This window comes from Thamnophis sirtalis, unplaced genomic scaffold (genome assembly GCF_051295495.1).
Source record: "Thamnophis sirtalis isolate CommonGarterSnake01/CBP01778 unplaced genomic scaffold, rThaSir2_p1.2 scaffold_2, whole genome shotgun sequence".
Lineage (NCBI taxonomy): Eukaryota > Metazoa > Chordata > Lepidosauria > Squamata > Natricidae > Thamnophis > Thamnophis sirtalis.
In genome coordinates, this window is record NW_028261382.1 from 164,131,054 (window position 1) to 164,148,774 (window position 17,721).

General features: G+C 35.2%; 1 protein-coding gene across 3 annotated transcripts in view; it reads left to right on the forward strand.

Annotated features, from left to right (window-relative positions):
* Positions 1-17,721, forward strand: part of ATP9B (ATPase phospholipid transporting 9B) — a 152,942-nt gene that overhangs the window by 110,607 nt on the left and 24,614 nt on the right. For all 3 annotated transcript variants that reach the window (XM_087707339.1, XM_087707337.1, XM_087707338.1), the window contains exons 14-15: positions 2,209-2,321; positions 6,295-6,543. In XM_087707339.1, the coding sequence (XP_087563465.1) occupies positions 2,209-2,321; positions 6,295-6,543 (362 nt within the window). The remainder of the gene's footprint in view (positions 1-2,208; positions 2,322-6,294; positions 6,544-17,721) is intronic.

The following is a 17,721-nucleotide window of genomic DNA, read 5'->3' on the forward strand; positions in this document are numbered from 1 at the left end:
GTAAAATGGGAGTAATTTTAATATCCCCATTGTCCAAAAAAATAGGTTTTACCCTTTTCTGAGTCTTAATTATTATGTATATAAACTTGCTTGACTGATTTAACAAATGAATCTGTCCATTGATGACTTCTTCACTCTGCCTTATCATCACACCCTATATCACCCACTCTTCAATTAAAGCTTTCTTGGAATCAAGGATGTCGCTGTTGACAGTGGTGAACATAATGTCACTCCTTGACTGACACCCTATAGTTTCTTACAGATCGGAAGTAATACTAAAAGCATACTATTTGTGTTGATTCTGAAATTCAAGGTTTGGCACCAATTAATGGGCTAAATTTGTTGAAATGGGAAGTAATTATAATTTTCAGTTGCCTGCTAGAGGTAGCATGCTATCTGCTTTACCACATGGGTTTTTTTAACATGTTTCCTCAAGTAATAGTTTATTTTTTTCTAAAGAAATATAGTTCATAACGAAATAATTTTTCCCACAATTCCTATTAATATTCATATGACATGATTAATATTGACGGTATTGAAAGGTTAGAAATGAGTTGCAAAAGCATGCATAAACATACATACATACATACATACATACATACATACATACATACATACATACATATAATTTTAAAGAAGAGTATATAGAGTGGCATGGAAGGTAGTAGAAAAGTAGAAAAAATAGTTGGAAAAAAAAGCTTCTGTTAGAACAGAGGCCCTTCCTTGATAGAAGGAACGCTTGCCGTCATGTCATATCCTATCATGTTACATACCAGTCATTAAAACTGAGTGCCTTAACATTTCAATTACTGCAAATATTTTCAATAAAATATTAGCACTATATTGCATTCCGTAGAGGACTATAATATAAATACAAAGTAAAACTGTTCTACTTCCTTCTGTATAGATTGTCAGTTAAACTGAAAAAAAGTTGAAAGTTTCCAAACCAGAACAAGATGTGTTATATGCATCAATTTATATATTTAAAATTATGCAATAGAAATATTGTATATATTTATGTCAGCATTCTTTATATGCATAATTATGCAATTAGCATTTGTTCATTGTTGATGTTGTATCATGTCATTTGTGTAATTTTATTTAATGGAAATTCAGAGGGAAGTTTTTCCTTTTTTATTGAGCTGATTCATAAACACTATCAAGAAGCATAAATCAAACATGCATAGAAAAAATAATAAATAAAAACTATTACACATAAACATTCATATTTACCATATATGTAAAAGTTGCCAATAGAATATCTTTTGCAATTAAGGTAAAATACAAAGTCCAGCCGAACTGATAGAATTGTGATTCCTGCCTCTGGTGCTTCATTTAATACTACGATATTTTCTAACATGGCATGAAGATGCCTTCTTAGCCACCTTTCAATTTTAAAATTATCTACAATGTTAGGCAATTATTTTTTTAACTGCTATAATTAACAAGGTCCTGGTTTTTAAAATTTAGGTTTGATCCCATGAATGAGTACAGTAACCACATTTCTGGAAAGCATTCAATTCTTTGTTTAATAATGATGCTTATCTCACTAATGCCATGCCAAGAGTATCACTTGTTCACATGACCACCACAAATGAAGTAAAGATATGAAAAGCTCTTTCATTTTCTTCTAGCATGTGTTATCAATAATTGTAAAGTTGCATATTCCTGTGGCATTCTAGAAAGCAAAATTAGTAGCTCTGCAATTATCTTTATTTTAAAAAATGCTTCTGGGTGTAAGCATTCATTATTTGGATGTATGTTTACATGCAAAGGATGGAAAGGGGGTATGCTGGATTGGTAGGAAAAAAAACAACCTGTGTGGATTTAACCTTACATTAGTTCCTGTGTGCTGATAAGTGAGTGTTTTATGACTAGTTATACCCATTATTTGGGGAGAACCCCAGGATCAACTTTCAGAACTTTCCTACTAGCCCAAAAGAGTTCTGTACTAAATTTGTATAGTATATATGGTCAGAAACATACAGAACATTTGCTCTTTGCTCTTTAGCGTAACCCACTTGAGAATGCTAGCACTTGGTTCTATATTCCAAAGATGACTGTATTTCCACAATTTTTATATATATTTGGAATATGCAGTATATCTTAAATTCAAAGTAGGCCAAATGGATGTATTATAACTTACAACATGAATAATATTTTCATCATCATACTTATAGTTGCATGTATTCAATGTTTGTACTGCAGGTACACTGACCCAGAATGAGATGATATTTAAGCGCCTCCACCTAGGTACTGTTTCATATGGAACAGACACAATGGATGAAATTCAAAATCATATTATCAATTCATATTCCCAGGTATTTAGTGTTTATTCTTACTTTCCTTACTGTAAGTTATGTTGTTAATAAAACTCAATAGAAAAAAAGCTTGTATTGAGTAGTCCTTGGCTTACAAATTTGTTTAGCAACCATTCGATGTTATAGTGGCATTGAAAAAAGTGACTTAGAATCAATTCTTGCCCTTACAATTGTCATAATACAAAATTCAAGTGCTTGGCAACTGGCACGCATTTATGGCAACTGCAGCAATCAGCACACATGTGATCTTCCCAGATGGCTTCTGACATGTAGAGTTATTAAGGGAAGCCAGATTCACTTAAAGACTGTGTGATTCACTTAACAAATGCAACAAAATTGGCACAACTTACTTAATAACCGCCTTACCTGACTATGAAAATTCTGGTCACACCTAGTTGCAAGTCAAGGACTACCCTGTAAAATAATAGTGCAGTTGATATTTATTTATTTTGTAAATTATACTTTTGATTACATGATGAAAAATATTTCAAATCTACCTACATGAAAGACTTAACATGTATTAGTTCTCATAGATAAAATTTCAGCTTCAGCTTTGTATAGTTAAAGGATAAAACAATAACAAAGTTGCTTCAGACAGAATAGGACTACACAAGAATTACAAAACCGTTTGGTCTGTTTTCACTATAAAGATCTGAAAAGAGGCAATGCCTCTTGGAAGACAACCAATGGTGACCGTTCGGGTATTTGTGCCTCATCACATTTTTTTTTTTTGTCAGTCTGAACTGATATGCTGTTAATCAAAGGTTATCAAATGGAGTTGATAAAGTCAACTTTGCCTCAGGAGCATACAGCATGTTCTTGCTTCTGAGTGGCCTGAAATGTTCACTAAGCCCTGCACTTGTGTAATTTAAATGTCTGCTGTTCGCCTGGACAAGATAGAAACCAAGCAATAAGAGAGAAGTTGGGCAAAGGAGATTTCCTCAAAAGAATGCATCATATCATATTGATGGAGCTTTTTCATTGTAAGACCTGCTTCATCCTCATATTCTAGGTGTCCATCGCATGCTACGATTTATCAAAGTATAGTAAATAACATTATTTCAAATTATCTTTTTCTTGAAATAAGTGATATGGAAATTTAAAACTCTTTTGTAAAAATTAATATATTTTCAGCGTGACTCTGATATCAAATAAATATATGCCCACTTAACAATAAATGCATCAAGGGATATAAAGTATAGTTTCTTTTTTTTCCTTCTTATTGATCAACATAGATCACTGCCGTGAGTCCTTACATCAAATATGTTAAATATACTAGTGTAATTTCTATGAAGAGTAGCATATTTGGAAAAGCTGTTACATACACAAAACACTTGTTTCTTATCTTTTATTCCTAATAATACTGGTAAGTGTGGGGAAAAGCTAAGATACTACTGTGTTTTATGCAAAATATTGAATTAACTTTCAAAATGTTTAAACTAAAGACCTCTCAGCTTGTAGTCCATGATTTTCATAACCATTGTAATATATCAGCTACATGATAAATTTTATTAGTTTTAATGAGGTCTACTACACATTGCTTGTTGTTCTGCTTATTTTACTGAACTTCAGCTTTCAGAATTAAAAAAAATGAAATTTTGCCCAATGCACATGCTTACATATATAAAGATATTAATAAGCCAAAATTATTAAAAATAATTATAAATGGATTTGCATTCACATTCTGTACAACACATCTACATGTAAAAGACCAGTTGGCTATGTTAAGCTAAGATAGGATTAGTAATTTCATTTAGCACTTAAAATATTTTTAACACTTATATAATATAATATACATCTTTCTTAGATCACAGTATATAAGTTACGAAACTATGCAAGTATAAGAGACAAAGAGAAACCACATTAATGGAGAATGAAGTACAAAGTCTTTAATTTATGCAATACATTCCCATTATAAATCTAGCACTTTCAAGTGAGAATGCCACAACAGTTATGTAGAATCCAATATTCTTACTAAATAGTAAAGCATTTTTAAGGAGATATAATTTTCTTCACTTAAGTAAATTATTTTATTAAATGTCCCAATAATAAATTCATTTTTACCACGTTATAAATTAGGGGAAAATAATCTTCTATAAAAAAAATAGTTGCTTAATAGTTGCTTCAAAAAGCAACTCTTGTGCATTTATTTACTTAAGCAATAACTATTAATGCAACCAGTTATACAGTGGTTCTTGTATGGTATTGATTTTTCTCCCTTGTATGTGTTCAGTTTTATTAAGATGACAATAGTCAAGTAGGTCCCCTCTACTGAAGCACACAAATCTATTATAACCTGATTATATTTCCCCACTGGAAGCATTTTGTGATAGAGGGCATAATCTTTAATGGAATTTGTGTGAAATTAAATTACACAAGCATCAATAAACATAACATAATTCAGAAGGAGTAAATCTGCTTAATTTATTAGTAGTCGCAATGGCATCATGGTTAGTAGATTGCAAAGGCAAAGGTTTAAAACAATAGCTGAACGACAATGCCAAATGATCAGAAACTTAACCCTTTTATTAGACAGCACTGTAATTTGAGGGGTAAAATATTCTCAGTTCCGTGTTCGGTACATGAAATAAAAAAATGCTGGTTGCCAAACAGGATTTCAATGTTATTACCCTACAGAAAATCTAAAGTTATTTTGATAAAACTTGTGAGATGACAGAGATTGTAATCCAGTATAATTCTTTATTAGAACAGTAGCAACAGCAACATTAGCATGCATTGTCTTGCTTTTTAAATATACAGTTTTGTGAGTGCTGTAACAGCAGTGTGTATTCCCTAGAACAGTGGTTCTCAACCTTCCCAATGCCGCGACCCTTTAATATAGTTCCTCACGTTGTGGCCTCCAACCATAAAATTGGTGTCTCAGTTCCTAAGACTATCGAAAATATGTGTTTTCCAATGGTCTTTGGTGACCCCTGTGAAAAGATCGCTCAACCCCCCCAAAGGGGTCCCGACCCACAGGTTGAGAACCACTGCCCTAGAAATTCTTATTTGTGTGAGGCAATGTTTTTTGGTGATGTATTGGGTTGATTTTTAATACATTGTATGAATGAGTATCCTCTCTGTCTAAGATAAGAGGATCTGTGTGTGCCATTTTTGCTAGATCAAAGATCACACCAAGCTTTGCAGAGAATATTAAGAGTCCTCACTTCAAACAAAGGCCTTAGTTTAGAAAATGTTCAAGAACTTGTAGACTACAAACATAAGCAAGGCAAACATTTAGTAACCTAATTGCCATTCAAAATATAAAAGGGAACTAAATTTTGAACCATTCACTTGTAAGGGTCCCATATAGTTATATTTCTTGACAATATACCGGGCCATTTTTTGCAACTATGTTCTAAGGAATGGTTTAATTTTACTTTTCATAATATATAAGACACATATATTAAGGCACATGTTGAGAGAAACTTAAAGCTACAAGCTTTTGTAGATTTTCAACATAACTCCTAAATGCACCTGTGCCTGACTCGTCTTTTGCGACTTGGCTTCCTGTTGTTCTTAAGCGGTGATGACATATGCCAGGAAAAGTAACATGAAAAGTCCCCTTAAGATTATTCCAAGATTGTCTTTACCTTAAAGCAATTCACCTCCTATTGCATGTATTCACATTAGTCCAAACATGGTAAAAATATTATGTTCTTTCCCAAACCACGTACATAAGGAAGCATATGGTTTTATCATGTTTCTTATTTGCACAGCCCTTCTCTTCACAGAAGAAGGGAATGAATAATATTTGTGTGCATCTGTGTGAAAACTTTGGTCTGAGGTTATGAATTTCCTATAGAAAGTTAAGCTTAGGTATTAAAAGAGGATGCATAATTAAAGAAGGGAACATTTGGCACAAAATTTAAATTTTAACAAAACATAGAACTTTATAATCCAGTTGTTCCAGAATGAAATGAAAGAAATTGATAGTTTTGCTTTATCTGAATGTTCTATTTATATTTCAAAGATGCATACACAGTCTACTGGAAACAGTACCAGCTCAACACCCTCCAGAAAGATGCAGTCCTCTGCCCCTAAAGTTCGAAAAACGGTCAGCAATCGAATACACGAAGCAGTAAAAGCTATTGCATTGTGTCACAATGTTACACCTGTGTATGAATCCCGAACAGGAGTGACTGGAGAAACAGAATATGCGGAGGTTGATCAGGATTTCAGTGATGAAAATAGAACTTACCAAGCTTCAAGCCCTGATGAGGTAAGGTTGCCACAATTTAATATGCACAATTGTCAAATGACTACTACAACTGCTCTTAGAGCTTACAAGGTTTTCTGATGTGGCAGAATTAACAAATCATTTGGAGATGTGTTTTAATTTTGGCAGTACTGTTCAAAGCAATGACATATTTCTGAAGGTTCGTTGCAGCGACAAAAAGTACTTTTCACATAAGTTCTTTCTGCTGGAGCCGATTTTTTGTTCACAGGGAATTATGCCAGTTATATACATTACATTTATTTGTGTCTAATCCATTTCTTTGATTTATGATTACTGTGCATTTCTGAGGAATATTTATAAGCTCATATCAGGTATATTTTCAAATGTACCTTTTTATGTTGGGCTTCATAAGCCATTAACTTTAGCAAAGTGAAAATGTTCTGATCTGAAGATAGTCATTTCAGCATCCCAAGTCTGAAACAAAACGTATTCTGAAAGTTTGTCTTCAAACCATGAAACTGTGTGTTCTGAATGTAAAACAAAATATGAATGTGTCAAGGCACGTAAGTAGCAAAAATATAAGTGGGCTGTTGCTTTGCTAGTTGTATTTAAAACGTTCTTTTTCTGCCAAAGTTTTCCTGTCTTGCTAGCTTAGTGGCAGAGGCAGGTAGTGTCTGATTGATCTTGATTAGACTTTTCTGGTAATACATGTTATTCTAAATGGATTTATTTTATTTATTTATTTTTATTTTATTAGTATTTATAGGCCGCCCTTTTCCCTGAGGGGACTCAGGGCGGCTTACATAAAATAAGGAAGGGAGGGTACAGACAATAGACACAAACAATACATAGAAGTAAAATAGTAAGCAACATTCATTCATCATTCGGGTGGGGACAAATTAGCTTTATCCCCAGGCCTGACGGGATAGCCAGGTCTTGAGAGCTGTGCGGAAGGTCTGGACGGTGGTGAGGTACGAATCTCCACGGGGAGATCATTCCAAAGGGTCGGAGCTACTACTGAAAAGGCTCTCCTCCGTGTAGTTGCCAGTCAGCACTGACTGGCAGATGGAACTCGGAGGAGGCCTAATCTATGCGATCTAATTGGTCGCAGGGAGGTAATTGGCAGGAGGCGGTCTCTCAAGTACGCAGATCCACTACCATGGAGGGCTTTATGAGTGACAAGTATTACCTTGAAGCGCACCCGGAGATCAATAGGTAGCCAGCGCAGCTCGCGGAGGATAGGTGTTATGTGGGCGAACCGAGGTGCACCCACAATCACTCGCGCGGCCGCGTTCTGGACTAGCTGAAGTCGCCGGATGCTCTTCAAGGGCAGCCCCATGTAGAGCACATTGCAGTATTCCAGCCTAGAGGTCACAAGGGCCCGAGTGACTGATTTTTAGCTTTTGAGACCATAATTATATTTTTAATGTTTCTTGTGGACATTTATTTTAATGTTTTTATTAACTATATTTTACACAATTTGAATGGTAGATAAGCATCCAGCTACTACCACCCTGCCACTGTTATGGACCTGGGTGGTGGGAAAAGGAACTAGCAGCCGATTCTTAGTTCCATTGTTAAATATAGCCAGGACACTTAAAATGTCTCAAGTTTATTCTGACAGAAACAGAACACTCAAAGCTTTGAGCAGGACTGTTTGTTCTAGAGATGAGCCAAAACATATTTTTCTGCTTTTTGCACAGCTCTAATTTATTCCTCTTAACACTGCGTTTTCATTTATTGCTTTTATTCGACTTTAACATTGTTTTTGGATGTATAAACAGTTTTGTATTCTTTGTAATCTACTATATTTTATGTACCCTTGTAAATTGGTATACTTAATTGGCTTTAATGTCTGAAAACTGATTTGAGGGAAACTGGACCATAAAGTAGGCAAAAAGAAATGAAAGAGCAGATCAGTAGAGTGTAGTCTCCTGAATCTGGAGAGTGAAAGAATACAGGAAAACCTTGATTTGTGGACTTCTGGTTTAAGTCTTGGCTGACTGAAAACATCTCACAAGTGACCAGAGATGACAATCACTGTGAAGAATGAAAAATGAGTGATTAGATGGTTCTTTACAGAAGGGGAGAACAGGAGATGACAATGAGTGTTCCTCTTGAAGTGATCATAAAAAGACACCTCCCATGAGTTTGAGCACTTGAAGCCAAGGGAAATAACATCTTTGCTGTCAGCAGTGGCAGTCATTTAATCCAAGGAAGGTAAAACTCACCAGGTATCAAATTAAGCTTGCCATTTTGAGGGTATGGACATAAAGATTCTAGGAATCTCTAGCAGGCTGGGGGGAGCTGAGAAGCATCTACCTCCACAGAAATTGTGAATGTTGGTTTTTGTTTTTAATATGTTGTCTTTGTCTCGTTCCCCCCTTTCCCTTGTCTTTTGTGAACCGCCCGGAGTCCTCTGGGAGTGGGCGGCATACAAGACAAACAAACAAACAAACAAACAAACAAACAAATAAATAAATAATAAAGTGGCTAAAATGAACATTTCCAAATCTGACTAGAAAATGAGTTGGGCTGGCACTCTGTTTAAAGTCTTTTAAACAGAGACTTAAGCATTTAAAATAATATGCCATTGACAAAAAGCAAAAAAAGAATTTTAGTTTAAGAAAGTTTTAAACAGATTGGGAGATTTGGAATCTTCATTATCTTCATTATAAGGTTTGAAAAACATGTATATATTAAATAATGTACTTTAGGGAAGTGACTGAAATGGAACTGAACCTATATTAGGAACTGATGATGGTTGTAAATGGATACTAGAACATTGAAGACTCCACGTGAATGCCAAAGATTGATAAGAGATCAAATCCTGTGAAGCTATTGAAATGATTTAAATCTTAAGATTATGAAAAGCAAAAAGAAGAACTATAAAGTTGGACTATTTGATTAAAGATCAAATTAAGAATTAACGATTTCATTTGGTATTTCTGATAACTTTTTCTGCAGAACCAGGGCAGAAAAGATTACAATTTCTGGATTGCATATAGATAAAAATTAAGAGTATGGGAAGAAGCTTTTTTTTATTTGTAATTTTAAAAGCTGGTGAAAGAACATATTAGCTTAGGCTTGGCGTGATGAAGGTTGAAAGCCACTCTTCGTTAGCTTTTTTCTTTTTCTGCATCTTCTGAATTTTTTCTTTTATTTATATTTCTTTCTAGCTTAGTTTGTATTAGTTTTACAATCTTTATTTTAAAAAAGTTGAAGAAAATTATATTTTAAAAAAGAAAAGCCTTGACTTCTCCTTACCTTGCTTTGAGATTTTTAGGCCAATAGATTTTGGATTGTATATCTAATAACAGCACTTTGTTTTCTTTCAACCAAGACTTGGACTATTTAAAATGCAGTCAACCCAGCTTTTTGTTCACTGCCTCCGCTTACCCCTGGTTTTCTACTATTTAGCAAAATAGCTTCATTCTATTCGGGCAGGCATTTGTAGCTAATCTTGGCTGAACAGTCAATCAGGATTTAGATTGCTTAGTTGTAGACTAATCAGCATCATTTTGTAATCCTTAAAATTAGCCTTCTAAATGTTTTTATAAATTTAACTTTTCTAATGATTTTTCAAATTTTGTTAAAAAAAAAAAAGACAAAATTGCACAAAATAGCCTGCAACTCATTGCAGGAGGGTTTTTTTTAAAAAAAAAAACTAAATGTAAAAAAGAACATGTCTTCATCATACTTTTTTTAAAGAGCTGTATTGATGCAATGCCTGCAAATTACTGGAGCCTAAGGAAAATAATGTAAATGGTTCATTATTTAGCTTTCTTGCAGTTTGGTTGACGGATGATGCTAGTGTTTCCCAATCACACACTTACTATTTTAAAAGTAATTTTATTGAATAAAGCTGTGAATATTGTACCCTGGAGCTTTATTTAGCAAAATAGCTAAACTGGTGTTTTCTTTTCCACTTTATAAGTGACCTATCAAAATATGTTTAGTTAATAAACAACCTTTAACAATCTAATTTTATGCATTCAACCTTGAATAATAAAATATTTTCAATTTTGTATACTGTGGTATGTAATAATATTCTTAGAAAATCTATAACATATAGAGTAATTTGCAGGATAAGTTCATGGCAAACTGTAGGAAAGATACAAGATAGAGTTTATAATACAGCTGATTCTTCCATTCCTAGAATCTATAACTCTGGCTATTCAAATGCACCTTAATTCATTTTAAAGAAAGTTAACACCAGGGCATCATTATAATGCATATAGCTACTGTAGCTTCAGATTAGTAACTTATTCTGTATTCATAGCATGAGTTCTACTTATGCCAGGCTCATTGTTTCTTATGATAAGTGATCAATATTTCATTTTCTCTGAAAAAATCGAGTTTCATTTGTCTATTCCTACTGCCCTCAATAGCATAGCAAAGAAAGAAAACATGTTGAAGGCTCAAACAGCATCAGCAGATTTGAGTCTGTAGTGTATATTCAGTTAAATTGGTGTTAAAATGATGAAATAAGCAATGTAAAAATATATAAATGGACAGAGCAGTGGGTTCAAAAGTCACAAAATCTAGATAATTCTTGTCATCAAAAAACCCCATCTTTATCATAAAAGATAATTAATTTCAGTTTTAAAGAAACTATAGAAATTAATTGATTGTCTAATTCCAACAATTGGAACATTTAAACATTATATTAATATTTTATGCAATTAGGATGATTTTATCATGTGAACTAATCTTGTAAGTTTGTCCTTTTTTGTGTAGAAGCCTAAAACCCAAAAACATCATGGAATAATCAGTTCAGATTTGGAGTAGGGTTGACTCCATTTTGGAGAGCAATTTTAGTCAGAGTGGTCAGAAGGTGAATTGGTGTTCTCTTTTTTCCCCAGGATGTATTGAGGCAAAGGCTTAACAATGGTTTAACTATTTATGCTACGCTTTTCTTGAATCACAGAGGCATTAAACCTATGGTCCAAACTCATACTAGTTCTAGAACAGCGGTGGGATTGGTGCATGGGATAATAGCAGGGGAAAGGAGTGATTAATGTTTTATTTGCTCCTCTTTCTAATATTTCCTCTCATAATTGAATAATTAGTTGTATTAAAAATATAGTAAAGTGGGGAAGGGCAAGGTAATTGAAGGCTGTACATTCACCGGCTTTGATAGTTAGAATATTCAAAATAAACTAGATTATGGTCCTGTTTCATGTTCATGAATGGATTTTGTGAGCGTTGTTTTAATGAACAAGAGAAAAAATGTGAGATGCAAAGTTATATGTTTATATAGCCATGGCTCACACAGTGCAATTAACTAGATATGGAGTGGGATTCAAATCCAGCCTATCGATTCTGAAAACTAGCCCAAAACTAGCCCAGTTAGAACCTGAAATAGCCAATTTGGAGCCAAATTCAGTCAACCGTGCCAGGAATTCAGAATTCTCTTTGCTTTCAAAGCAGGCAAAAAGGGACCTGTTCGATTTATATGTTTTGTGCTATCAGCCTACACGGAAGAAGTTGCAGGAGAGAGATGGCAAAAGGGTGGAGTCACAGCTCCATCCCCACTTTATCTGAGGGACCATTTCTTTTTTAATCACTGAAAAATGTTTGTCTCCTAATCTCTTCCATCTGGAAAGACTCCAGAAATGGTTATTATAAAACTGACTGAGTCATCTCTGAACTGCCCTGCTGGCAGGTGGGTTGATTACCTCAAGGAACAACTAACTGTCACGTTATCTAATCAGAGACATAATGTATTTTCAGTTTTATCTTAAGTATTTTTATATGTTTAATATATTTTGTTAAGTGTTGAGTGCTTAATTTTAGAGTAATCTAATAACTACAAAATCAGGTGATTTGATTCCTTCATTTTTATGTGCACACAGGTACAACTATCTAAAATGAGGTTGTGCTATAAACTGCCAACTCAACCAGCATGTGAAGCCAAGCATAAACTAAATAATAAACAGATGTGAGTCACCAAATATAGAACGTTCAAGTCCTCAGTTGCAAAGGGGCACAAATGAGATGATAGGGTATTAACGGAAAGATGCAATTTACAGGTCAGAATGTAATAGTAACCTTTCACAGTGAAAATTGAAAATTAACCTTTGGAGTATTGGATCATTTGCAACTAATATAGTAGGCTTCTTAAACTTTAAAAAGCGTTGCTCTTGTGGAATAAAAAATGACATTTTAAACTATATTTATTCTGCTGTCTTCCTCCGATAGCAATCTTTTAGCAAAATTGTAATTTAGAGAGGCTATATTAATGCAGTTCTGTGAAAAAGCATTTGCCTCCTTTCTCATTTTGCATGAATGTTATCAGAACGTAATACATTATTGGTTTAAAGAAGGATCTGAGTAAACAATAACACCATAAATTGATTCATTTATTTCATACCCAGATTCATCCAAATAGCAATATGCCAGGATTGCTATATTTATTTTTTCCCATCTCTTGATGTAAGGCAACTCTGAATGGTTTACAGTGTAATAAAAATATAGAAATACCCAGATAATTTTAAGTATAAAAACAGATTACAATTACAAAAAAATAAAACTAAAATGAAAAACCTTGAAGCAAAGGAGTGGGTTGCCTTCTCTATCAATGTGCCAGTAGCTTCTCCTTCAGGACCCAATGCCAGTCAGCAAGCCAAGTTTTAAGGCTTTTCCTGAAGGCTGAAAGAAAGGGGGGCAGATCTTACCTCCTGCAGCAAAATATTCCAAAGTTCAGGGACCATGGCTGAAAAGGCTCTTCTGGATCCCACCAGCAGAAATTCCTTGGCTGGTAGAATTAATAGTAGGCCTCTTATGCCAGCACAAATAGGCCAAAATTATGACCTCCGGGCATCAGTACTTACAATCAGACATTTTCCTGTTGCTATTGATCAGACTCTCACGTCATGGTATGGAAATTTGGTCTATTCCTCCATGTAATGGAGGAATTCAATTTTTATTCAATAACCTCTGAAGGTTTTCTAGCACAGACAGCTCTTTTTAGACCCTTCCGCAATTTTTGTCCAGGTCTAGACATGTCTAGAATATGGCTTGGCTGTTGCAAAATACTGTAATCATTTACTTGTAGACTTGCTTTTCTTGCTGCATGATCTATTTGCATTTTAGCTTCAGATGACAAAGAGTTTATCTCTCACAGCTGCTGTCCGACTTTGCATGAAGAATGATTTTGTTTATGACGTAAATTAAATAAGCACCAAACATTGAGGTCATTTTTTCCCCACTCAAATTTCATTTATTGTACCAATAGGATCTTCTGTTCTATTCTATTCATGACAGTGGTAAGGATGCACAAAAATTCAGAAAAACTGAAAGGGACAGATACCTTTCACAGAACTGCATGTGAGGTCTTCCTCTTTTATTTTAGATTCATTTTTATTTCTTAGGTGCTCACATTAAGTTGGCCCCATGAATGAATGACATAATAATGGACTATCTCTTTTCTTATTCATCACGGGTGTCTATGGAGGGAAAACAACGTAACAGATGCTGTGTTGCAATACAAACCCAGTGTATGCATGCACAGGCAAAAGGGGGGAGCTTGGATTGCAATGCTACTTCCACCATCTTGCCTTTTTAAAATTCCGTCTCCAGCTGCTGCTATTACTAGTATATTCCATATCTAGATACATATTTAGTAACTATTCTTGAAGGAAAGTAGTTCAAAAATTCTGAGCTTTTCTAGATGAGCCATTTTATAGATGCTTTTTCTATGTCTTTAAGAAGATATATCTGTTGTACCTACGGTATGTAGGTATATACTGACCAGATATCTTCATTCTGAGTTTTATAAAAAGCTGTAATCCAGTGTTGTTTTGTGAACGTATTTCATCTTTCTATTCCCTGCAGTTTGCTGATGATTTTAATTTTGAATCAGGGCCTTTGTGAATTGCGACTTCTAATGAATTGCTTTACTTAAGGATCTTCGTGATTTTATAGCATTTGCTTGCAGAATACAAAAATGATTTTTCCGCCTCTATATTCTTATTGTACTTAATAACATGAGTTTATTTTGAATTCGGAAATAAGAAATAAGCCTAAATTGTTTTTTTCTTTCTATTAAAATTATATGGCTTGAAACATTTTAGGGCAGGTATATTACTACAGGTAATCCTCAGGTTATGATTATTTGCTCAGTGACTTTTTGAAGTTACGACTTCAAAGCATTGAAGTTCATTGGAGCATTGCTGCATGAATAGTAGTTATGAGAAGTTCTCAAAATTCCTGCTACTGCAGCATCCTCTTGCAGTCATGTGATCGAAATTTTGGCACTTAACAACCTGCCTATATTGTTACCAGTTATTGCCAGTTGCAGTATTCCACAATCACATGAGCAAAAGAACAGCAGTGCAGGCAAATAAGCCCCCTCATCAGGTGTAAGGCTCAATTACCCATATACAGTGGGACAAAACCAGAGAGGCAGCAGTGGCTTCTCAGACAAAGGTGGTAGCTGTGTGGAAAGCGCAGTTCAGGGGCCCTGGAACTGGAGGAAATGGAGATTTGAGGACTTCTCAGAAGCAGAGTACATCCTTTGCAGCCCTTGTTGGAAGTGCCCCTGCAGAACTGCCCTGCAGGCCTCAGTGAGAAGTAAAGGCAAACCCAGCACTGACAGAATCTACTCTCAGGCCCTCTGCTTGACTGGCCCAGCCTTCCTCCTGCAAAGCCTTCTGAAGGACCAGCAGCTTCCAGTAAGATGAAGCTGTGGGCCACTCCTCCAGCTGTGCCTCCAGGAAACGCTCTTCTTGGAGCATTGCCATCACCTCTTCTGTCTCACCTGGCAAAACTGTGCCATACTCGCTGGCCTGTCCCACTACACTCTCCACAGTCTGTATGCTACCACTTTTCAAACCAGCATAGGAAGATGGAACTCCTCCATCCACAAGGAGGAGGGCCTTCTCAGTAGTAGCCCCGACCCTTTGGAACGAACTCCCCGTGGAGATTCGTACCCTCACCACCGTCCAGGCCTTCCGCACAGCCCTCAAGAACTGGCTAGCCCGTCAGGCCTGGGGATAAGGATAGCCGCCCCTCCCGAATGATGAATGTATGTTGCTTATTATTTTTATTATATGTGTCCACGTCATTGTTTGTATTCCCCCTCCCTGATTTTATGTGAGCCGCCCTGAGTCCCCTCAGGGAAAAGGGCAGCCTACAAATATTAATAAACATCTAAACAAACAAACATCTAAACACACCATTATCCTTCCACCTTCATTGGCTCCATCCTGCTGCTTCCATCCTGACCAGCAAGCTCCCTTTAATAGACAAGTCTCTGCTGTGCTTGCATCCTAGTGCCCTCACCCACTGCTTGGATTCCATTCAGCAGCTGGAGGAAGAAGACAGTGAAACAGCTGGAAGTAGTTGTGGCAGAGGCAGCAGGGGTAGACAGTAGTGTGCAGGATGACCAAAAGGACAGTGATGATGAAGGAGATAGGTAGGTAAGGGAAATTGAAGCAGAGATAGCTTGCACAGGGCAAAAAAAGCATGAAGGAATGCATCGTCCTGGTCTAATGACTACAATCTGGACTGCTGGGAGTGCTGTCAGTAAATGGCATGGTCATGTAATGTTTTACTTAACCATTTCACTTAGCGATGGAAATTCCAATCTCAATTAGGGTCATAAATCAAGGACTAATTATAATAGTCTAGAGCCAGCTTATAGGGGAGAGGGACAGCATAAAAGATAAATAGATAGATAGATAGATAGATAGATAGATAGACAGACAGACAGACAGACAGACAGACAGACAGACAGACAGACAGACAGACAGACAGACAGACAGACAGACAGACCGACCGACCGACCGACCGACCGACCGACCGACCGACCGACCGACCGACCCATCTCTTAATATCTAAAAGCTTTTCAGTTATGGGCCAGAGAATATATCAGATTTTACTGTCCTATTTTGAACATAGAGGAAGAAATATAATATCAAAGCACCCTCACAGCCAGTATTTGGGGTATTCTAGGTTAGGAAAAAAATATCAGTGGTAAGGATTGAAATGACAAAATTATACAAAGTATGGAAAATATGTTTTCATTTTTATATTATTAGAATTCAAATGAAGTTAAATGCTGGAGAAATGCTTTGGAAAAAAGACCCTTGCAAATTCTTTGTTTTCCACAAAATTAAATTGTAGAATATATTCTTATATCTTTACTTAGTGAAGTCTGCCAATTTGAACTTCTTTAAAAGGGAATTATACAAATTTGTAATGATAAGATTACTAATAGTTACTGGTTTTACCCCCTAGTTAATTATTTGTTTGCTGATGTTTATGTGCTGTTCCACTGCAAGAGGACTTTGAAGAGCTTACATTTTCTTCTTATAATAAAAGGATTAAAATACCAAAAAGTATAATAAAATGAGAAACAGTAATCAAAATGGCAATACAAAAGTTACTAAAACAGAAATTAAGGTTATGAGAACAAAGCGTCCAACCACAGCCCAGTAACTTTTACTGGATCTCCTCCTAGGGCTTTCTTAAAAAGCCTTGTTTTAATGGCTTTCCTGAAACATTTAACAGTGTGGGAGCGAATTTGATTTTGAGTAGTAAGCAATTTCAAAAAATGAGAGGCTACAAAATTGAAGATTTGACCTAGAGCAGAGGTGTCCAACCTTGGCAACTTTAAGACTTTTGCGGACTTCAACATGCTGCCTGGGGAATTCTGGGAGTTGAAGTCCACAAGTCTAAAAATTACCAAGGTTGGGCATCCCTAACCTAGAGTGTTAGTGACATGTAACAAACAAGTAATACATCTGTGATAATACAATAAGAAAACTACAATGATTAAAATAAGTTAAAGAAAGAGAGTAAACAATGAAAAAGAAACAAAAAAGGAAGGGGGATAAAAATAAGGATTGAATTTTATAATGATATAAAATGGTAATTGGTGATGAAAGCAATATATTGTCTCTCACATCAGGGATATATATATATATATATATATATATATATATATATATATATATATATATATATATATATATATATATATATATATATATTGCTGTTATACATCAGTTGACAAAATGTACTTTGTCTACAGTAGTTGCTTCTGTCCAATCAAAATTGGGAATCATACAAAATGCAATCGTTATTGGTTGTACTGAATCTATCACCATTTGTATATTGTATTTATTTGTTGATATTTTTCTGCACTGAATTTAATTGAGTTCATTTTCACTTACACAGAGTACGACTGACCATAATCACTATTGTATTTTT